Here is a 24,246-nt window from a genome sequence, read left to right as displayed (position 1 = left end):
ATTTTTTGGTTTTGATTGTTTCTTGATTTCTCATAATGTTATTAGCTTTTATTTGCTCAATTCTAATTTTTAAGGAATGATTTTCTTCAATGAGCTTTTATACCTCCTTTTCCAGCTATTTGATTCTATTTTTAAAGGAGATATTTTCCTTAATGGATTTTTTTTCTCATTTGGCCAATTCTACTCTTTAAAGAGTTCTTTTAACAAATTTTTGTGCATCTCTTTTTGGCCAATTCTACTTTTTAAGGCATTCTTCTCATTAGCTTTTTGTAATTTTACCATTTGGCTTAGTCTGTTTTTTAATGTTATTTTCCTTAGTATTTTTGTGTCTCCTTTACTAAGCTGTTAACTTGTTTTTCATGCTTTTTTTTTGCATCGCTCTCAATTCTCTTCCCAATTTTTTTCTCTACCTGTGATTTTAAAAATTATTTTTTAGCTTTTCCATGGCTTGAAACCAATTAAAATTTTTCTTGGAGGCTTCAGTTGTAGGAAATTTGATTTTATTTTCTGAGAGTGTGCTTTGATTTTCCTTGTTACCATAACAACTTTCTATGGTCAGAATCTTTTTCTGTTATTTACTTATTTTCACAGCCAATTTCTTGACTTTTAATTCTTTGTTAAAGTAGGCCGAGGGTGCACTGTCCCAAGTTTCAAAGGTTTTGTGCAGCTGTTTTCAGAAATACTTTGAGGAACTTGAAATGTTCAGTTCTTCCAAGGTGGTATGGTCTAAGGAGAGATGTGTTTACTACTTTCCTAACCTATGCCCTGCTCTGTGAGCAACCACAGTTGCTCTTTTCAGCCCTGGAACTGTGAAGGGGGTTCCTGTTCCACAGAAGCCATAAGCTCCAGTGTGCTACTACTTCTCCTCACTCTGGATCTGCCATCTAGGATTGCAACCTGGATTCAAGAATGGACAAAACAACAGAATCCTGCATCACAGCTAGCAAAGATACCTCTGTAATCTCTTTTGATTAGTTGTGGTTTGAAGGCTCCAGAAAATATTGCTGTCACTGCTGATTGAATGGCTCCCAAGGTTGTTCCTGGTTTGCTGGGACCATAACTATGTTGGAGCAGCCTGTGCTGGACTGTGTTCCAATCTCACCCAAGCATGACAAACCTTTCCCATCAACCTTCTAAATTGTCTTTGCTGTCTGTGGGCTGGGAGACCTGGAAATTGCCAATACTGCCACTGAATCACTCCGTGGCCTATTCCTGGTTTCCTAGGCCCCAGAATGTACTGACATGGCCTGCAATCCATCTAAGCTGGTGCAACAGAAGAAGCTATTTTCCAGATGAAGATGACAAGTGCCTGACCTAGGGTGGTATCTATGAGAAGGGAGAGAAAAGTTTAGAGACAAGAATTGTGGTAGAGGTAAAAATATTTAGTAACTGATGGGATGAGGAAAAATGTGAAATTGATTATGATGAGGTTGTAAACTTTATTACATCTAAAATAAAATATTAACTCCTCTGCTTGTCATTTAAAGGCCCTTATATCTTTGGTCCCATTATCCCTTTCCAACTTAATAGCCAACTAGTTGCAATTTCTTACACATCATTACATCTATTTCCATGCATTTTTCACTGTCATTCATGGCTTCCCATTGCCTTTTTAAGAAGCATTAAAAATGCTATTATGTGCACAATGCATTATGGGTACTCTACTAAGAGTTTAAGATACAAAGAAAAGTAAAAATTGTCCCTCTTCAGAATCTCAGTTTAAGGGGGAATCTCAGCCTACCAAATAGAGCTTTTTTGATTGGCATTTAAGGGACTTCATAATAAACCATCCTAATCTCAGATGACATCCCTTCACACATATATTCTGACCAGAATGGACAATTCTATATATCTTTGTCTTGTCCTAGTCTTTCTTTGCCCTTGTATTCTTGGAAGTCTACCACTATCCCTAGTTAACTTCCATTTCTAATTAAGGCTCAGTTCCAACCTGTTTTTGTAGGTGAGGCCTTAAAGCCAACACCTGATTAGATCAGTTTTGATGTTGGAATGAAATGAGGAATGTGAAAGTCACTGAACATTTAACAAAGGAGGGGATCTACTTTGCCCTAACACAGCAGAAATGTCCACGTATACAGTGGCACTTAACTCTCTGGTATGGCAACTCAGATGGTCTCAAGACCCAGCAAGATACATGGCTGGGATTTTATATGCCTTTTGACCAGTAAAGCTGGAACCAATCAGGTTGTATATTGGGAAGAACATGTCAGGTAAGCTGGAGCTGTCAGTGAAATTGTATCAAGAAGACACTGGTCCTATCACAAGGCACCTTTTGGTGGTAAGTTTCTAAAGATCTTCTAGAGAACCTAAAATACTTCTAGAACTGTTATTGGATCATTCTCTTTTCATAGGTAGTACTAAAGGGAAAAGAGAAAAAGGGAAAAAAACACAAAAATGTGGAGAAATAGAAAAGCCTGAAGTCTTAAAGGTCTTTCCTTCCCTCTTCAGAAAAACTCTCAAAGTCTGATCCATGTGTGGGTAAAGTCACATCTTTGAAATTCACAGTGCATCTCCTAATGCGAAGTGGCAGTGAACAAGAATAGCACCAAGAGCACCAGAGCCTTAGGACAAATGATGACATTTCCAGTATAGTTAGATTTCTTCTCCCCAATAGAGTGATGATGAGCAGGAACAAGTCCGAGAACATTTAGCTCATCTCTAGTATTCTTCTGTCCTAGTCCCAATTAATGGCTGCTGAAGTATAGTTATATGTGCTTCTCTTGTAGTGAATAGAACCATCCATTAACCAGGAAAACTTTAATAGCCAGGTCCTTATAGGTAGGACCATCTCCAGTCATCCTGATCTATATCCTGCCACTGGACATAGCTGACTCCACAGGAAAACATAACTTTACATAGCCCTCCCTTAAATCCAATTCACTTGCATTTCATGATATCATCTGCCTGAGGTCTTGGTCTTCTTCAAGAACAAAGGATAAATAACTTTATAGGTAAAACCTGACTGGGTCAGCAAAAGAAGCAGGGTTCCAGGATAAAGACCGTCATTTTTTGGCACTTGTTTGTGAGAAACACTAGTGCCAAAGAAACCAACAAAGCATGATTTCTAATGTACCATTAGCAATAAATGCATTCTGTGCTCTATCCATCTTGCTAGAAAGACTATCTTACTCTCTCCTTCCTCCCTTCCAACCCATAATAGGGAATTTGGTACAAAGAAAATTATATAACCATGTTATCTATTTAGTAGCAACTAGGGCCCAGAAATCAACTGCTTTTCAGAAGTAGAATATTGGGTGGCTTCTCTGGAAACCTTGGAGTTCCAAACTCCTAACAGTCTTATTCTGGTACCTTGTAGTGCTTGCCAAAGGCTCCACACAATCTTTATGAACAAAGAATTCCAGAAGCATGAATTTTTCAGGGTCATGAGGCTGCAAAACAAGAGACTGATGGACAGTCCATTTCACATCTTCCAGGGCCAGTCCTTTAAAGACTGGTAGATGATTTGGTAAATATAGGCCAAAAGGATATCCAGAAAGAGAAATATGCTACCCATGAAGCATTGAAGAATACAGCACTCACTGTGTGCGTGGAGGTCTAAACCAGATAAAATGTTAACTGGGAAAAATTTAACAAAATAAAAATACATTTTAATATATGATTTTCTAAATTAATATGTGGCCCACAAAGATTTTTAGATATGATTTAATGGGCCCATTTCTATTTGAATCTGACAGTACTAGTTTTATCTGGGTCTCCATTCCTATTAGAATCTGACACTACTAGTCTTAGGTGGGTCTCTCTTTTGAATTCAGTTCATATTCTTTATAGTTATTCATATACTTTTCTCTTTTTTCAGTATTTTAATAGTTTTTATTTACCAGCTATATCCATGGGTAATTTTACAACATTGACAATTGCCAAACCTTTTGTTCTAATTTTTTCCTTCCTCCCCCCCCCAAGATGACAGGTTGACCTAATACATGTTAAATATGTTAAGAGTATAAATTAAATAGAATATATATTCATAGACTTCTTGGGAGCAAGAGCTAATGACATTTTTGTTCTCTAGCACTTTGCACATAGTACCTTCTACTTTTAAAAATATATTTAAGGTTTTATTAAGGTTTCCAGGGTTATCTTCTTGGTCAGTACTGAGATCAAGTCTACTTGATCTGGAGAGAAAATAACTTGGGAGTAGTACAAATTCATTATTAGTCCCCAATTCCAGATTAAAGGTACAGTCCATAATGAGTCAATTATATTGATCAGACAGTTAGTCTGGTGGAGCCAGGAAAGGAGAAAGTGAGATGGGTATGGCCAGAAACCCTTGATACTTCTCTTGTATTCCTTTTGTGCTCTTTCTAGCTTCAGATACTATTTAAATGGCCCATGGCAAGTCATTTAATGTTTGCCTCAAGTTTCCTCATTTGTAAAATAGGGAAAATAACGGTGTTATGCCACAGTTCTCTTTTATTGTCCTGTTTCCCTAATTATCCTGACCCAGTCTTGACTCAGTTTCTCTAAGTGTTCTGCCTTAGTTTATAGCTGTCCTGCAACCCCCCCCTTTATCAGAATATTTGATAAGGATAAAAGATCCTTATGTTTTAGAATATCAGAATGCCTCTCCCCATCCCAAGCTATCAGAATATCAGATATTGTCTTATCAAGATACCTCTCCTCATGTCTGGGGTTCCTCCCCCCTATTAGCCCATTAGGTCATCCCCCTCTCCGATGGCTCACCCCCCCCCCACTCGGTCAGAGCCCTGTTCCTGCTCTCAGCACCTTGACTCAGCCCCTGCCTCAGTCTATCCCCTGAGTCTGAGCCATGTGTCTATATACATGTCATTGAGAACTCACATTGTTTGCTGGATTCTTAGAGATGATAGTCTCATTCAGCCCTGGGACCAAACTTTGAATCTATTTGGTCCCAGTGAATCAGATGATAGTCTCATTCAGCCCTGGGACCAAACTTTGAATCTATTTGGTCCCAGTGAATCAGATGATAGTCTCATTCAGCCCTGGGACAAAACCTTGAATCTATTTGGTCCCAGTGAATCTCTCCCTTTTAAATAAATTATTAAATACTTTCTAATCTCTATCTTGCCTCCGTTTCTCCAGCATTACAATAGCACATACTTCCCTGAGTTGTTGTGAAGCTCAAATGAGATAATTGTGAAGAGCTTACACACAGTAAATGCTATATAGATTATATATCTCTATATATGTCAAGCAATCAATAGGCGCTTGGTAAAAATATGCTGTACAAGACACTCATGATAAATTTTCAGTACATAAAATACAAAAAGGGAAATGTACCCTACCTTCAAGGTGGGGGGGAGGAGAAGAAGAGAGACAGGAGAGAGAGGAAGGTAAAAATGCAAGTACATGGAATATATATATAATTAATTAATACAAGATATTTTGGGGAGAGGAAGAAACAATAGCTTCTGGGGACATGGAAAACAGGAAGTGTCTCATAAGGCAGCTGGAGCTGAGCCTGAAGGAAATAAGATTTTAGAAAGCTGTGCATTTTTAGGTATAGGGAACAAAGGGTGCAAAGCCATGGATATAGGATATATTGAAGTGCTATCTATCTTGACCAATCTTATTATGATATTCATCTTGAAAGTCTAAATATGTCTCTCAGAAAGCATTGTGAAATATTCATAGAAATGATACATTCAAAGGATTATTCATGAAAACAAATGCCAAACTTCTAGAAAGGAAGGAGAGTAAACTGCAATATAAATGTAAAAAGAAAAGTGCAGTGGAAAGGATTTTTTCCCCGAATGACATAAATGATGAGGTCCTGGGGAACTAAGTAGGGTTTGGCAGAGAAAACCTGAAGTATTGATAAAATTACTCACTAAAGCAAGCAGGGAAGGGCCTGTTGGGGAATCAGCTCACCCTTATAAGCCCATACCCTGTGGTCTTCTATAACCCATCTTTGTGTGCCCAATCAGAAAGCCAAATTATGTCAGACTTCAACAGTTAAATTTCCCCTATAAATCTGTCCATGGCTTATACCATCTTTGCTGAATCCCTTTTGGGTTAGCCCACTACTGTGTTCTACCTTTTACCAAAGAGAATGGCTATTGCAAATCCTTCACACAACCAAACCCCAACATTGGGTGCCAATTGTTTTCTTCTATCTCATCCTTAGGTATCTGTACATCAATCTTGGTATTTGGTGATGAATCTCAAACACATTTTTAAGTTTGGGGAATTTAGAACTGGGAGAGATCTTTGAATTTATGATATAAATTTATTACAGAAATTACTTAATCCAATCCCTCATTTTGCAGATAAAGAAACTGAGGTCAAGAGGTTAAGTATATTCCCCAAGGTCACATAGAGGAGGTAGTGGACAGGACCCAAATGCAGATCTGTAAGCTTAATTGGTGTTCTCACTACCATGTTTGACTATATCAGGGAAAATTTTCTCATATGCAATTGGAGGAAACTGGGCTAGATAATCTATAACAAAGGTTCTTAAACTGTGCATCATTATCCCAAATAGGGTTGAGTAACTGAATGTGAAGTTTGCAAAATTATGATTTATTATCAGTAAATTTTTGAATTGTATACCTACTTTATATGTCTATAAGTTCCAGTCACATACAAATTTCTTTGGTGAAAAAAGAGTGTGAAAAGTTTTTTGTTTTTTTTTAAAGCCCTGTTCTCTAAGACCCCCTTATATAATTATATATTTAAAAATATAGCTAATTATGTATAAAATATAATTATATTACCTATACATCTTTACATGAATTTCTTGTGTTCTCCCCCATCTCTCTCAGATCACCTTCCTGGCTACTGAAATTTCTGAAGCTTCTGCCAAATTTATTCCTTTAGAATATGTCAGAAACCAAGCCAAATAAATAAAAAGAAAAGCTGGAGTTTTAACAAGAAACAGCCCGATGAAGTTTGAAGACTGTGCCAGATATTTACATATGTGCAGTTTTTCTTCCTGCATCTTAATAGTGGGTTTAGATTAGATTCATTTATTTCTTGAGAACCATCCTAAAGAGCTTCCTCAGTAGTATTCTCTATCAGGACCAGGGTTCTATTCCTTATCATCTATTTTACAAGTTTGAGATCAAAATGAGCTAAATCACTGTACAAACCTTAAATGCTATATAATGTTAACCAATATTCCCACCTTTGCTACTTATTACATAATTATTGGGGCATCATAACCTTTCAGAGCCTGTGTCCTTGACTGAAAAAGGTTGGATTGGATACCTCCAAAGTCTCTTCCTGATCCCTATGACATCCTGCAATTAGTCTATGGGATCCTGATCTTCAGGTCAAAATAGTAACAGCTAACATTTCTATAGGGTTCATTATCATTTAAACGCGTATAAAACTAAACACATTACCGCTATCTCATTTAATCCTCACAATCCTAGAAGGTGAGTCCTGTTATTATTCCCAATTTACTGTGAGGAAACTGAGGCAGAGATGAAGTGATTTGACCAGAATCAGCAGCCTGCTATCTCAGATGGGATTTGCACTCAGGTCCTCCTGACTGTGCTCTCTCCACTGGGCCACTTTATCTGCTTCAGCTATTGTCTACCTCTCCCAGATCCCCAAAAAAGGGAAAAGGCCACATGTGCAAAAATGTTTGTGGCAGCCCTTTTCATAGTGGCTAGAAATTGGAAGATGAATGGATATCCATCAATTGGAGAATGGTTGGGTAAACTATGGTATATGAATGTTATGGAATATTATTGTTCTGTAAGAAATGACCAGCAGGATGATTTTAGAGAAGCCTGGAGAGACTCACATGAACTGATGCTTTGTGAAAAGAGCAGAATCAGATCATTGTACACAGCAAAAAGATTAGGTGATGATCAACTCTGATGGACGTGGCTTTTTTCAATAATGAGGTGATTCAGATCAATGATCAATATTTGTGAGAGAGAGCCATCTGCATCCAGGGACTGAATGTGGACCACAACATAGTCCTTTGACTTTTTTGTTGTTTACTTGCTTTTTTTTTCTTTTTAATGTAAACTTTCTTGTGCAGCAAGATAAATGTGGAAATATTTAGAAGAATTGCACATATTTAGCCTAAGTTGGATTACCTGCTATCTAGGGGAAGGGGTGGGAGGGAAAATTTGGAACGCAAAGTTTTGCAAGGGTGAATGCTGAATTCTAGCTTTACATGCATTTTGAAAATAAAAAGCGGTTCTTAAAGAATTAAAAAATAAGTAAAACGACACTCTCCCAGCCAGGAGCAATGCAGACGGGTGCTGGTGCCGCTAGAGCTGCCAGCTCCGCCAGTCCGTCCCCGCTTCGGGGTCCGCCCCGGTCTCAGTCCGTTCTCAGCACACATTCCATCACCTGGTTCTAAGAACTCAGATTGCGCAGTGGCCACGTCATCATCGACCAGGGCTCCTTAGAGCCACCTCAAGCTCCCCTCCTCCCGCGCCCATCCCCCCGACCTTCCCTGGGGACTCGGCCCAGGAGGGCGCCCCTTCCCAGCCGGCGCCGGAACGCGCCTGCCCCGCCCCCACCGCTAGCGCCTACCAGCCGCCAAAGCTCCCATCCACTGCCATCGTAGAGTCAAAATCACTTCAGGCTCCCAACACCTCACCCTCCCCCCGCCCGGGAGCCCAATCATATAAGGAAAATATGGTGGGTTCACTTGGGAGCTGCGCGGTATGGCTCAGGCGCTTCCTTTCCCCCCTTCTAGACACGGACAAAACCCTCTCACTCTTCGAAACTGCCGCAACCCCTAACCGGAAGTTGTCATCCTAGCCAGCCTCTCCGAGCAGAAAGGCGGGCTTCTCAGCCAATCGCACCCCCCTGCCTCTGGGCCACGCCCCACCAATCACACTTGCCCGTGGAAGGATCGCCCCGCCCTCCCCCTCCCCTCTTCTCCAAAAGTTTCGACCTTTGATTCTAGAGTTTTTCCTTTACATGTGCTTTAGATCAAAGCTACTTAAACTAAGGGTTAGCTTGTGAAATTATAATCTATTATCAGTGAATGTTTAATTTGTATATCTATTTTATATACCTATGTATCCGAGGTCGTGTAAAAAGCCTGGGTTAAAAGGGGCCTCCAATGGAGAAACTTTAAGAAGCCCCTCTAGATAGACAGGTGATAGACACGACGTAGACAGGTAAACAGATAAGAAAGAGAGCTATAAACATGTACATAACATATACCACAAATGTAACATATGCCCGTAATTAACTCTTTCTATTTCTTTGTGTTCAAGTGTATATTAACAGAAAATCAGAATCCTTTGTAACACCGCTCATTGCCAAGCAAAACAAATGGCCACGCTGCGTACACGCAGTTTGTTGTCTCATCTGACGTCTGGAAACCGCAAGGGTTTTCTTCTGTGAAGAAAGCAGCAGGTTCGTCGGGCTGTGGTGACTAGCCTTGGCTTTGATGAGAATGACTGAATTTTAAAGACGATTTGAAAAGCAGTCCCTCATGTATACATATATTGTAATTAATTTATACTCTAACATATTTAACATGTATTAGTCAACCTGCCATCTGGGGGGGAAGGGAAAAATTAGAACAAAAGGTTTGGCAATTGTCATGCTGGAAAATACCCATGCATATATCTGGTAAATAAAAACTATTAATAAATAAAAAATAAAAAAGCAGTCCCTATATGTGTATATGTATGCATGTTTTTTATATACATATATGCAGATATGTATTTATACATACACATATTAACATAACTACATATCTATTTATTGTTTTGTTGGGGGCGGGGCTCAGTCCTAACAGGACAGGCGTTTTCTCGGCAGAGATACCGAAGCAATTTCGTTGTTTCCTGTTCTAGCTCGTTTTCCACTTAGGAAACTGAGACACACAGGGTTAAGTGACCCGTCCAGGACCATGCAGCTTGGTTAAGTGTTTGGGCCGCATGGGAACTCAGGAAGATGTCCCCTGATTCTGGGTCCGGGCTCTGTCCTCGGCATCACTTAGCGGCCTCCACAGTACATACATACATATGTGCATATACAGAGACATTGTCTGACAATGGAAAAATAACTCAGAAAACGCTAGAAGAAGATGGGGTAAGAGTGAGGGAACGGCCAGCTCCTGCGGCTTGCAGCCAACCGGACACTCCGTACACTCCGGACTCTCCGCCCGCGGGTGCTCGGGAAGGTGATGGAGACGAGCGGGGGAGTAGCGCCAGAAAGGTTAGATTGCCCTTTAGGCGTGGGAGAAAGCTCGGGAGAGGAGCCCAGAGCGCCCGCAGCGAGAGGAGGAGCAGCAGCTCCCGGAGCCCCAGTGGGAGGAGAATGTAGGTGAAAGGGGAACCGCGGGGGGGCAGGGCCCAAACCCAAGCCTCTCTACAAAGTGCGGGGATCCCGGGCCTATTTTGCAATCCCCGAAGAGACCAGACTCGCGGCCACGGAAGAAGCATCCATCCTGCCGGACCAGCCATGTCTCTGCTCAGAGGTAAGCTCCGGGCGAAGAGCCGCCGCGAGGAAGCTCGTGCGCATAGTTATCCCTTAGCGCCTCCCAGCGCCCCCAGCCCCTGCCCTGGACCGCAGCCCCGTCCCGCCCCAGTTTCGGCGGATTCTGAAGGGCCCGGGGCGGGAGACGCTGACCCCCTACCCGCAGCTGATCATGACAGACGGACTCTCCCCTTCTGATTTAGGGTGGCTTGTGTGTTACAGCCTGAGCCCAGGCCCGGTGAGCGAGCTTCTGTGTCCTGGTGGGGCTCGGATATGGGCCCCTGGGGAGGCCACCCCCCACCTTCCTTTACTTAATAATAGCAACACCTGCCTCTCTGGAACCGTCTGGAGAGTTCTTGAATGTTCTCTATAAATGTGAGTCTGTTATCGTTGGGAAGGGAGGGGTGCAAAAGCGAAGCTGACTAGATTCTTAGGGAAAGCCCTTAGAGTCACAACTAACTTTTTGAGCGTTGTCGGACTTGCAATTTCGTTGTTTATTACAAGATTACCGAGCAGGTTTGCCTGGTGTGGGCTTCCGTAGTAATAAGGGGACTTGGCGGTGTTTAGCAGTTGAAGTAGTGTCTTACTCCTTCCTGACCCCGTTTGGGATTTTCTTTGCAAAAATGTTGAAATCATTTATTTCTCCAGCTCATTTTCTTTTCTTTTTATTAATAGTTTTTATTTACCAGATATATGCATGGGTGATTTTACAGCATTGACAATTGCCAAACCTTTTGTTCCAACTTTTCCCCTCCTCCCCCCCCCCCAAGGCCGGTTGACCAATACGTGTTAAATATGCTAAAGTATAAATTAAATACAATGTATGTATACTCTTCGAAACAGTTGTTTTGCTGTACAAAAAGAATCGGACTTTGAAACAGTGTACAATTAGCCTGTGAAGGAAATCCAAAATGCAGGCAGACAAAAACAGAGGGACTGGGAATTCTATGTTCCAGCTCATTTTCTTGATGACAAGTGAGGCCAGCAGGTTTAAGTGACTTCCACGGGGTCATTCAGCTAGTGTCAGAGGTCAGATCTGAACTCAGAAAACTGAGACTTTCTGACTCCAGGCCCCTGCTTGCCACCCAGCTTTCCCATTAAGGAAATTATAAAAGGATGTTCAGCAGTGCCTGTCTGGCGTTTTTGAGTGAAAATATCCCATAACAGTACAGTTAAGATTTTTCCTTCTAAAGTAATTTTAAATGCATTTTTTGCTTTTAATGAATAATAATGCAAATAAATATTTGCAAATAGACTTGATTTTGGCTCGTGGCCTGGGCCTATTTAAGTCCTGTGGAATTGGTTGCCCAGTGAGATAGCATTCTTCAAAAATATATGTGCAGAAGGCACTCAGCTCAAGCTGCCTGCCAAAAGAGGAGACCTAAGGCTGTTTCTCAGCTTTAAATTAGTAACTTGTATCTAGATGGCAACCTTTGTTGGTCCAAACATAGAAGGGCAAAGGTCACATGTGATTGCTGCTATGTCCCTTTTGCCCCCATTGGCATTATTATGGTCATAGAAACAGAGATTCAAGTAATGAAATGAGATTTTTTTTTCAAATTACACATAAAGACAATTTTTAACATTGTTTTTTTTGTTTTTTTTTTAATTTGTGTTCCAAATTTTCTTTCTCCCATCTTCCTTACCTATGACTCTGAGATGGCAAAAATTAGATCTAAATTATACATGTGCAGTCATGCAAAACATTTCCATAATGAAATTCATTTGCCCCTCACTACTATCCTAGTATAACTATCTTGTATTTGTATTCCCATCACTCAGCGTGGTGGTAGGCACATAAGAGGTGCTTAATAAATGCTCGTTGATTAATTGATTGACTTTAAGAAATGTAGCCCAATCTCCATCTCTAGATTTTAAGGGAACTGGAGGCCCAGTAGAAGGCCAGGTAATGTCCAGATCCCCTAGTTTCCATGCCAATATTCTTCCTGCTATACATTGAGAGAAATGATTATTAATAACCAATGATTTGGGGACCTCTAGAGTTCCCCCTTTTTCCAAAGCCTTCCATTGAATCTTGATTTCTGAAAGACAGGATTAATGGGGGCAGATATGATTAACATTCCCATCAATCTTGTTCATACCCCATCCAACCTTACAAAGAATTTAATCCAAGGTGAGGTTCCTGGCCTACTGTTTCTGCCCTAAATTCTTTGATTAAGGTTGTTCTAGGCTGGACAACTCAGAAGTAAATGACTTAATCTAAATTACATTCCCCTCCCCCCAGCCCCTCCTTAGAATAAATCCACCTCTTATTGTAATAATCATTCTCTTTAATTGTTAACCAATCAGAGTTGATTTGCTATGCTCAGGACCACCCTTTCTTCCAAGGGCCGTTAAATTGTGAGCCCAAGGTTGTGATTGGCCTTTGGCATTAATTAATATCGTTCATCCAGCTATTAATAAAATGATTATCCAGAAATTACATCTCTCACCATTTTTAAATGTTCTATATAGCATATATTCTGAATTACATAGATTCAGTAAAAATATATTGCAGTATGTTTCTAAATTCTTACTGTATTTCAATGAAAATAACTTTTAAAGAATAGATTTGACTGATTGTCTAGTATTTTAAATTAACAATGTATAATGTATACAATTAACATATATATATTATATTATATATTATATATTATATTATATATATTATACATATGTATGTAATATTGTATATAATATATCATATTATATGTTCTATTATGTTATATATAGTAAATATATAATTAATGCATGTTATTAACAATCTATAGCAACTTAAATCTGCAAAATACTTTGTTATATTATCTCTTTTATCCCCACAATAACCCTGTGAGGTAGGTACTGCAAAAATGTATTGCCTTCATTTGATAAATACAGAAACTGACAGGTCACTTGATTTAATCATGGTCTTACAGGATATGTAGAAGGCCTATCTAATTCTTAATTTCAGAAACATATCTTCTGAGAAGTGTCACCCTACAATTCACAATACTGTAGATTTACTATACATTGTGAATATTCTGGCTAGAATTTGTGCAACTAAAATTTAAAATATAAATATCCTTGGATTTGACAAATCACTTAACTGTTCCATCTTCAATATCTTTAAAATGAAGGGTTTGGATTAAAGTTTTCTTCCTACTCTTATTTTATTCATATGCAAAAGCACCACCTCCAAGAATACGCCTAAGATAGACTAACAGTTAACTGATTATTATAACCGAAAAATTGCATGGCAGGGTGGTTAATTTTGGTAGGTTACCAGTTAGAGAAAAATCTACCCAAGGTCTTACCCAGCTATTATTCTCATTATCCTATTAATGATTACTTTACTACTCTTAATTATTATTTGTGTTCTCTTTAGCTTTCATTCTATGTCTTTTTTACTTTTAGGAATTTTCTTGTTATCTCTCAAGCAGTCAATAGAAATGATCAGTTAATTACTAAACTTCTTATTGGAAATTGTATGAGATAGGAAATATTTTTTAACCTGCTGGGGTGGTTCCTTTTTTTTTTTTTTTTTTTTTAAATCCCTAAAGTAAATATCCAAGATCACTCGGTCATTTATTACTAAGAGAGAAAGAAGTTCTTGGCTTCTTTTGTGTCATGGATCCCTTTGATTATCTGGTAAAGTCTGTGAACTCAGAGTAATGATCTTAAATGCAGAGGATTACAAAAGAAATTATATTCAAAAAGGTATAATTTTTTTCACATAAAAGTTACTGGATCACCTGAAATCTGTCCAGGAAACATGGAACCTAAATTAAGCACTCTGACCTGAACTAGATTAATTTATTTGAGCTCCTTGAATAAGCAATCTATGCCTAGCTATTGATTCAGCTCATTTACTCATTATCAAACACCATATTTAATTCCCATCTTTAAAAAGGTATCAAAATGTTATCAAAATTGGCTTTTTCACATTTAAAAAATTGCTGACTCCTTCTCTAGAAAATCTGTCTCTACAGCTAAATAGAAAAGGAAGAACAGGGCTCAAAAGTAATAAGAATGTTGGTATTCAGAGCCTCTTCACTCAGAATTATGCAAGGGCTTGCTCTTACCAGGATTCTGTATGTGGAACTGACATTTGAAAAGCCCTTCTTATTCCTGCTGTCATTTCAGTATTTGCAGATCCTTGCCTTCCATGAATTTTTAGAATTCTACATACTCAAAAACAGTTTGATTTGTGGAGGATGATGGTAATCTCACAGCCCTTTTAACTTTTTAACTTCAACATGCAGTGGGCTCTTGGTTTAAACAAATGGCTAAAATCTTTTGGCTTTGAGTAGCTGATTAATTCCAGAAATTAGAGAGTATTTTGGGGAAATCCTGGAGATTTGTAAATGAAAAGGAGTTATTTTCTCTTACCCAGTGAAATATGGGGGCATAAGGAATGGATCTTTGATTTCATTGGCATAGGTAGAATTAGCCCTTGCTCTATAATTAAGAATGTGAGATACCACCTCCTTGAAATATGCATTCGCCTTTTTTTAAATGCTCAAAAGATTCCAGTTTTCCCAATTTGTAATCCAAATTAATATATTTCTTGTTTTATCAGGGCAGTGGTTTGGGTAGTCACTGGCCTTCAAATTTGTAGGTCCTCATGTACCACTGTTAAGTATGGTAGATCTTAGTGTGACACATGATTTTTCCTCCTTTAATGAGAAAATCTGCTGTATTTCACAATTGGAGAAAAACAGCATCATGTAAGAAGAATATGTAAAATTATGGGGGCTTGTAGTGAAATGAAAGGGAGCATGAGAATAGGCTATTTATTTTTAAATTATTAAAGATTTTTATTTTTAAAAGATATGCATAGATAATTTTCACCATTTATCCTTGCAAAAACCTATTTCTTAGCCAGTACCAAAGGGTTTTGATGACTACTGCTTTATAATATAGTTTTAGGTCTGCTATAGCAAGGCCACCTTCATTTGCATTTTTAAAAAATTAATTCCCTTGAAATTCTTGATCTTTTGTTATTCCAGATGAACTTTGTTATTATTTTTTCTAGGTCTGTCCAATAATTTTTTGGGAAGTTTTATTGGTTTGGGCCCAAATAAATAGATTAATTTAGGTAATATTGTCACTTTTATTATATTAGCTTAGCCAACCCATGAGCACTTGATATTTTTCCAATAGATCTGACTGTATTTGTGTGGAAAGTGTTTTGTAATTCTGTTCATATAGTTCCTGACATTGCCTGGGCAAGTAAATTCCCAAATATTTTATATTATCTACATTTACATTAAATGGAACTTCTCTTTTGCTGGACTTTGTTGGTAATATAAAAAAATGCTGATGATTTATGTGGATTTATTTTGTATCCTGCAACACTGCTAAAATTGTGGATTATTTCTAATAGCTTTTTAGTAGATTTTCTAAGTATATTATCTTATCATCTGCAAAAAGTAATAATTTGGTTTCCTCATTACCTACTCTAAATATCTTTAATTTCTTTTTCTTCTCTTATTTACAAAGTTAACACTTCTAATACAATATTGAATAGTAATGGTAATAGTGGGCAACCTTATAACATCCCCATCTTATTGGGAATGGTTCCAGTTTGTCCCCATTACATAAGAAGCTTGCTGATGGTTTTAAATAGATGCTATTTATTAAGCACTTATCATATGTACCAGGAATTGTGCTAAGTGTTTTACAGATATTATCTCACTTGATCTTCACAACAGCCTTCTGAAGTAGGTGCTGTTATCTCCATTTTACAAGTAGAAAAAATGGAGTATTTAAAGGCCCCATTTCTTTGAACTCAGGTTTTCTTAACAAGCCCAGTATTCTATCTTCCCCTTGATCTTTTCCTTAGTAAAAGTCTCCCATGTTGTTGTTTTTTAGTCCTGCTTTTTGTCCCAACTTGAGTGATGATTGTTCAGTCTTGATCAACTCTTTGTGACCCCATAAGGAGTTTTCTTGGACAATGTGCTGGCATGGTTTACCATGTATTTTTCCAGTTCATTTTACAGTTGAAGAAATTGCATAGGATCACACTGTTCCTGAAGCTGGATTTAAACACTGCCTACCTGCCCTAGAGCAAGCAGTAAGCTTTATATAAACTTTGACTCTTCTCCCCCCACCCCCAACATACTATTTAATAAAGGTATTTAGGTTGAAATGCTATGAGAGGAATTTTTCTAGTTAAATTATCGTTCATTAGAAAGTGGATTGTGTGTTGCTCTGGAGGTCACATTTAGTGATTTTTTAGTCACTTTAAAAAACTTAGATGGAAAACATTTACAACCCATGAAATAGGTTATTCTGTTCTTTCTGCTTAGAACATACCATGCTGATATTTGAGGAATACATAGATTGATAGACTTGTGGTATCATGTATTTTGAGGTTGGAAAAAAAAATGCTTTTCTGAAAACAGACCTGTGAGTATTACAAATACCACTATCCCATTTTACAGATGAGAAAACTGCTAAGAGAGATTGTGATGTACCCAATGTCTTACAGGGAGTATCAGATTCAGTATTCTACCCAGCTCTTCCTGCTAAAGTCAACAAGTGTTTATTCAGCACTTACCAACTGAACAAGGTTTGTGGATGGCTTGAGCATTGATCCCCCCTCACTTATCTTATAGCTGAACAAATAAAGGCCCTGAGAGGAGAAGGCAATTGCCCAAAGTCCCTAATCTGCTTGACTTCAGTTCTAGGATTCAAATTTAAGATTTTCTTGCCTTTAACTCTTGACCAGATTCTCCATATGATTCTTAACCCAGTACTCTTAGCTTCCTGTGTTTGTTGCTGTTGATTCCATGTCTATATATAGGTGAAATAACTAGGGGAAAAGGCACTCCTCTTGGTCTTGAATTTCCATTCTCCAATGAAGGCTTTGATCCATAGGAATGAAGATATCTAAATGAAGGTGAAAGCTCATAGCTAATCTAAAGTCATTAATCATTTTCTTCTGATGGTTCTAGGTGTGTACATAGTTGCTGCTAAGCGAACGCCCTTCGGGACTTTTGGAGGTTTACTGAAAGATTTCACAGCTACTGACCTGGCTGAACTGGCTGCCAAGGCTACCCTGTCTGCTGGCAAAGTTCCTCCAGAAATTATTGACAGTGTGATCATAGGCAATGTGGCACAGGTTAGTAGGGCAGAAGGGAAGTATGCTCATTCTGCTTTTTGAATAGAACTCTTGCATCTATGAATTGGGTTTTTCTGAACAAATGAATAATAATGAAAGAACTTTGAAATTTGAAATGCAATATAGCTCTTGATACTAACTGTACATTTAAATGTAATTTAATGCTGTTTGGCCTCCATAATCTAGGACAGATGTAATCTGCAAATATTTGTTTTGGAATGTTTCTAAAAAGTTTCTGCTTTCTTAATTTGTATTTGGCTAAAGCTAATATTAAGGTTAATGTGTATGCACCAAATGGGGAGATCTTGGTAATGCCTCTTTATATTCCTTACAGAGACCTAACATGGGCCATTTTATATACCAGGATTACTCAGTAAATATCTGAAGAAAAGTAAAGACTGCTAACAATCTATGGTTTAATCAATGACTATCCATTTGGTAGATCTATTAGAACTGACCACTTTCCCACTCATTTATATGCTCTTAGATAAGAGCTGTGACTTTTCCTTTTTAAGTTGTCTCCCGTAGAATGCAAAGTGTTTTCGTTAAATCATTTTGATATTTCTGTCTCTCAATCTTACCCCCTTTATTTATTTGTGGCCCTTTTAATTACCTAGGACTTAAGTTAGCCTTGGGGTGAATTTAATAAAGATAGAATATCAGCCTTTACTTTTGGGAAACTTGAATTTTTCTGCCATGAAGAAGATAGAGCAGGGTTGAATTTTTATTTCAAATTTCTGAGAGACTTTTAAGTTTTAAAACTTGACACTTAAGGAGGTGCAATTTTGTTGTTATTATCCTTGGTTGTCAGAAGCAAATAGGCTAAGTTTGATTACTGGAATTATTTTTCAGATATTCAGGAAAATTTCAGAAAAAAAAAAAAACCAGGAATAATTAATTAAATATGGGCCCTGAGAGGATTGGGTTAGGAATGGATTAAATTATTAGGAATAAAGAGGCTAAGATTAATTTTCTCAATTATTACTCAGATACTGCTAGTATGTTTCAGAGGATGCTTTGATGATTTTCTTTCTGGCAAAAAATGGATCAAGGGTTCTGAGTTTTCAACCTGTCCTCTGACATTAGCTAGCTGTATTACTTTGGCCATGCCATTTATTTCTTAGATGATCATCTAAGATCCCTTCCAGCTCTTGATTTTATTTTCCTCCAATACAATGGAATAAAATATTTTAAGAGTAAAGTTGATAATAGAATGCGGAATTTTCTCTTTCCCACATAATGATGACTTTTATAGGAACATATAAATATATATATGTGTGTGTATGTGTGTGTGTGTACTTAAAGATGTGCTTGGAAAGATGCCAGAGCAGCTGTTTTGTTTAGATCTCTTTAGCTTCTCTAAACCATAGAAAAGGAATTTATGCTTTAGATAATGAATAACTAAGGATAAATCCACAAGAAGATGAAAACATTGCAGGAGATAAAAATCCCATGAAATAACACTAGAGAATATTAAATAAATTTAAATATTTTATTTTTAAATGTATTTAAAAATACATTTAAATACTCACTATCTCTTTATCCCCAACCCATAAAACAGATTATAGTAAATACAAACAACATACTTGGTACCATATCAACCACATATAAACAACAACAAACAAAATACAAATTTGTACTTCAGGGTCTGGCTGTAATGGTCCCTACTCAGTCCTTCCATAACAATCACTCAGCCTGAAACACCCCCCCACTATGCTCTCCTCACAAGTGGTGGCAGATATGGAGAGTGAAGAAGTGAGTAGAAGCAGAAGACAAGGATGTAGAGCATAGTGGGTGACCAGTTAGAAAGGAAAGAGCTTCAGGACCTAAGGGAAAAGGGAAGATCAGTCCTATTTCCTATAGTTTAGTTCAAGCAGGAACTTGGATCAGTCCCTCCCATCCCAAAGGTTAAAAGATATTCATTCTTAAAGGATTCTATGTAACATAGGAAGGTGGGTGTTGGAGGCAAAAATGAGAAAGGAAAACAGATTTTAAAAATCTGGGCTGCAAGTGAGAAGTTTAAAAAGCAAGTTTCAATTCACAATTCTAATTCGTAAGCAAGCAAACCAACAGAAATGCTCATAAAGATAAATAAAACTATTTAAAATGCTAGCAGAGGCCAGATCAAAACCAATAAGTATTGTATTTTTAAGGAAAATTGACCAAAATTCCCTGATCAAAAAGAACATCCTAAAAACTATCCAAAGATCACAGAACAATACCAGGAAACTGCAGAAAGAGTCAGAAGAAAAATGAAATTTTCCAAAAGATGTGAAAGAAATTGTCAAACATCAGAGCTCATCAGTGCACAATTTAAAAAGATATCACATAACATCTAACTATATATGATATATGATAGTTTCATCATATATATATATGAATATATGATAGTTTCATCAAAGAAATAGAGACTGATGGGAAAATACCATTTGAAACATAAAAATACAGAAGCAGAAGAAAATTTAGCAAAGGAAAAGAAGGAAAAGAAAAAGAAGAAAAATACATGAATTCTTTATAAATCAAAATAACTGTCCTTGAAGACAATGTACCAAGATAACTTAAGAAAAATAGACTTACCAGAAGAACAATACAGATAAAAAAATTTTTGCAGGAAGTAATACAAGAAAGCTGCCAAGAATTCATGGATTTAGTTACTACTACAAAGTTACTACTACTAAAGAAAACTGTATAAGTGAAACTACAAGACATAAGAGATTCTAGTAGATGGTATGACTCAAATCCTTTGTTCTTTCCACAGCAGACTGCATTGTTGTTAAGTACTTAAATTTCATTTTGTTTGTTCCATATATTTTATACTTTGCTAGATGGACATATGAGATCATCAGTATTATTTCTGTGCTTTTCAATTAATTTCTCTTATGAATTCCTGAGTATCTTCTTTACTATTCTTTATATTTCCCTCTTCTATTGTCCTTCTTAAAGGCATCTTAAAACATGGTCTGGAATATCAGAAACTTTTCATCAGTACCATTTCAGCCAGGTGTTTATTTCCTGTATCTTCCTTTACCTTCTTTTCACAGATCTAGAGTGGTAGAGACCTTGGAACCTATGTAGTTCAACACCATCATTTCATAGATGAGGAAGGACATTTTAATCACAAGGTGTTTTACTAGTATCTATCCTCTTAAATGCTTAAGTTTCCTGCCCAGATCTTCACAGTCATTAGAAATTTCTTCTAGGTTATTTTCTAATGATATCATTTATCTCCATGAAATGTCAGGGCCAGTTTGATAAGTCATAATAGCTACACTGTTATACATCCTGGATAAGTGCCTCAAAAAAGGCATCAAAGGGGAGGGAAGCATTGATTGGAACATTTCTCCTTGACTCAAGAGCAGATTTCTTTATACCTGTAAGTACCTTGTTAATTTAAAGAACTTCTGATTTGGTCTGTTTCCCTCCCAAAAGGTCCAGATATACAACAGCTATAGCTAAGCTTGTTAAACTGACCATGTCAACAAAGAGTTGGACACAACTGAAAAAGGATTGAACAACATCTGACATAAGACCTGAGTCCATTTCTTTGCCTTCTTTTTTCTATCTTTTTCTAACTGTTGATTATCCAATTTTTTTCCTATTTCATTTCCTTGATATGTATATATTATTTTCTGTTTTCTAGGATCCCTTTTGTTTCCATCCTTCCTAGGAATGTCTTATCTTCCACAGAGCATAGAAAAACATGACGAATTTTTCAGTTAATATCTGTGAAAGGAAGATACAGAAAATGAACACCTGGCTGAGACTATACTGATGAAAAGTATCTGATTTTTCAGACTAAGCTTTAAGATATATTTAAGAAGAACAATGAGTAGGGCAAAAGGAGAAGTTAACAACAGTAAAAGAGATACTTAGGAATTCATAACAAAAGTTAACTGAAAAACTGAAATTTACATTCCTTAGGAGGGAGAACGGTCTGAATTTAATGCAGATAGTTGTTTATAGAAGGAATGTAAACATAATACGATCTTGGCAGAGCACTGAAACAGCTGCCTTGGTTTCCATACCTGCTGGATTTCAAATCCTTTGGATCTTAAATCTTTAATTCCCTAGTCCCCCTCCCCCCCATCATTCCCACTACTTTAGGATCCTTGGAAAAGTTCCCATTTGCTCTCTCCTGTGGGTTTTCAGGGATTTTTTTGAGCCAAATTCCTTCTCTGCTTTTTTTATTACTACTTATTACTGGTCATTGATTTCCTTAAGTGGAAGATATAATAAAAAGTATGAGCCTGCTAATCACTAAATCCAAAGACTTGTTAAAGTCATCAAATACCAAATGAGTTTCAATAAAATATTCCAATGAACTTTTTGCCTTTCTTCTATGGTTGGTAAAAATTGTCAATCTAGCTAGATGGCACAGTTGACAGAGCACCAGCCCTGAAGTCAGGAGGACCTGAGTTCAAATGCGGCCTCAGACACTTAAATCTTCCAAGTTGTATGATGCTGGACAAATCATTTAACCCCAATTACCTCAACCAAAAAAAAATTGTCAATCTGACTGAAAATTATCCCTAAGAAATTATTTTCAAAATCATTAGTTTACTTCCTTTCAGTTGTGTACTCTAGCTACTTTCTAGAATATAAATGCATATTATAAGCAAATTAAAACTTAGTACATAGTAGATTCTATCTACATATTTGCTCAATTGTATGTGAGTACTCAAGTCCATCTTATATCATCTACTGATCAGAGCATGTTGCAGAGGCAGTAAGTGGGGCAGGTATGAAGAGTAGAGTTTGTCCCATTAGGTATGATTCATCCTCTCCTACCTAAGGACCAAAAAGCATTATATGTACATTCATGGCTTCGATTCAGTTTCTCTGGCTTCTTTATTTCCCACCCCTATAAGTACCCAAATATTAACCAAACACTCCATGAGGGAAGAAAAAAAAAAAAAAAAAACAGAAAGGAAGGGAAGGGAATTAGTTCCTATTATGTGCAGGGCACAGTACTGGATCTTGGATATAAAAGTTCAATTTTTTCAGGGAAAGAGACCACATTTACTTAATTATATAAGACTCAAAGCCATTCTTCATTGGATAAATGCAGAGAACATGAAAAAAAGTGGTTTCTCAAAAAGAAATGCAAACTATTAGCAACCATAAAAAGTTTGCTCTAAAATATTAATAATAAGAGAAATGCACATCAAAACAATTCCAAGGTTCTACTTTATACCCATTGAATTGGCAATAATAATAAGAGATCAAAATAGTTCATATTGGAAGGTTGTTGAAAGATATATACCTAAAACACTTTGATAGAACTATAAATTGATCTATCATTCTGAAAAGCACTGTGGAATTAAGAAAATGATTAAATTGTACATAGGTTTGACCTAAAAATCCCATCAATAGCCATATGCTCTAAGGAGATCAAAGACTAAAGAGAAACTCCACAAAATACTTAGAACAACACTTGGTGGGAGGTAATAATGAAGAACTGGAAACAAAATATTTTGTTTTTGGAGAATGGCTTTTTAAATAGTAGCCTGTGGATGAAATGGAAATTTACTTCACTTTAAGAAATGGTGCTATTTATAAAGAATATGAAGAATCATGGGAAGACTTATTTGAACTAATACAAAATGAAATAACTAGAACCAGGAAAACAATACGCACAACTGACAATTTTAATGGAAATTTCAATAACAAAAAAATCAGAGTTGAATGCTGTGTAATTATAATGAGTAAGCTCAAAGAAGAAATGAAAATGCACTTCTTTCTCATAGACGTGGTAAACTTTGGGTATGAAACACGTTAGAAGTGGTTGTCTATTGATTAATTTTTTGAACTTTGTTTTTTGAGTGGGGCAGGGTTTGTTCTTGTTTATATATATCTTGTTACGTTCTTGTTTATTCTTTGTTAAACAAAGAAACAAACATTTGTTGTGTATTCTTTATTAAAAGGGTGGCTTTCAGAAAGGAAAAAAGGATACTTTGGGAAATGAAGATGGTATAAAAACAAAAGATTAGATGAGATTATGAAAATTCTTTTATATTTATAGCTATTAAACACTAATCTAAACTCTACTAATCTCTGAGTAGCATGTCATCTTGCAAAAGCTAGGCAATATATTATTTAAATTTGATATGACTATTCTTTCTGTTTTTGTGATTCATTTCTTTTAAAAATCCTTATCTTGCCCTTTATAAATATATTATACAATTTGCACTGCTGACTAATCATTTTTATAAGCTCTTTTGAGTTGTGATTCTTAATTTTATTTACCCTCATTAGAAATTTTGCTTAAGCCCTGAATTCAAATTATTCACCCCATAAAAGGGCCTCTGTCATACATTCCCTTTACTTTGTCCTGGGTCTTTGTTCTTCATTCATTATATCATTTAAAATACATTTTAGACTTCAGTATAGCTAGTCTCAGTAGAAAAGACATAAATGCAGTGTGTACCTTGTCCTGGCCACTTTGAGTGTTGTTAATGGTATTGATCTTATAAAGTTACTGATGATAATATCTGTTTTAAGCAAATGTTTAATTTTGTAAAATGAAGTCTATGCTTTATGACAATAATTCACCAAATCAAAGATAGTTAGAACTGAATAGCACCTGAGAAAGTTCATCTAGTTTTAACCCTTTCCTTTAATAGATTTTCCTTCATAGATTTTAAAATATATTGATACATTTATTTTTATTAGATACAACTTTTCAGGAACATATTCAGGGGGTTATCTTATACATATGATGC

The 24,246-nt window shown here is 36.8% G+C and overlaps 1 protein-coding gene and 1 non-coding gene across 3 annotated transcripts in view; one reads left to right on the top strand and one right to left on the bottom strand.

Annotated features, from left to right (window-relative positions):
• Window positions 1-8,293: 8,293 nt before the first annotated feature.
• Window positions 8,294-8,376, bottom strand: LOC141552359 (small Cajal body-specific RNA 18). Its single transcript, XR_012485155.1, has one exon.
• A 1,733-nt stretch (window positions 8,377-10,109) lies between these two features.
• Window positions 10,110-24,246, top strand: part of ACAA2 (acetyl-CoA acyltransferase 2) — a 31,237-nt gene continuing 17,100 nt past the window's right edge. Inside the window, exons 1-2 of one of the 2 annotated variants that reach the window (XM_074279361.1) lie at window positions 10,110-10,420; window positions 17,358-17,524. In XM_074279361.1, coding sequence (XP_074135462.1) covers window positions 10,405-10,420; window positions 17,358-17,524 — 183 coding nt within the window. In that variant the 5' untranslated portion in view covers window positions 10,110-10,404. The remainder of the gene's footprint in view (window positions 10,421-17,357; window positions 17,525-24,246) is intronic. The other variant, XR_012484409.1, reaches the window with a different exon arrangement.

Source organism: Sminthopsis crassicaudata, chromosome 1 (genome assembly GCF_048593235.1).
Source record: "Sminthopsis crassicaudata isolate SCR6 chromosome 1, ASM4859323v1, whole genome shotgun sequence".
In the NCBI taxonomy this organism is placed as follows: Eukaryota; Metazoa; Chordata; class Mammalia; order Dasyuromorphia; family Dasyuridae; genus Sminthopsis; species Sminthopsis crassicaudata.
The sequence above is the reverse complement of the archived record's forward strand: the minus strand, read 5'-3'. Positions and strand labels throughout refer to the sequence as shown.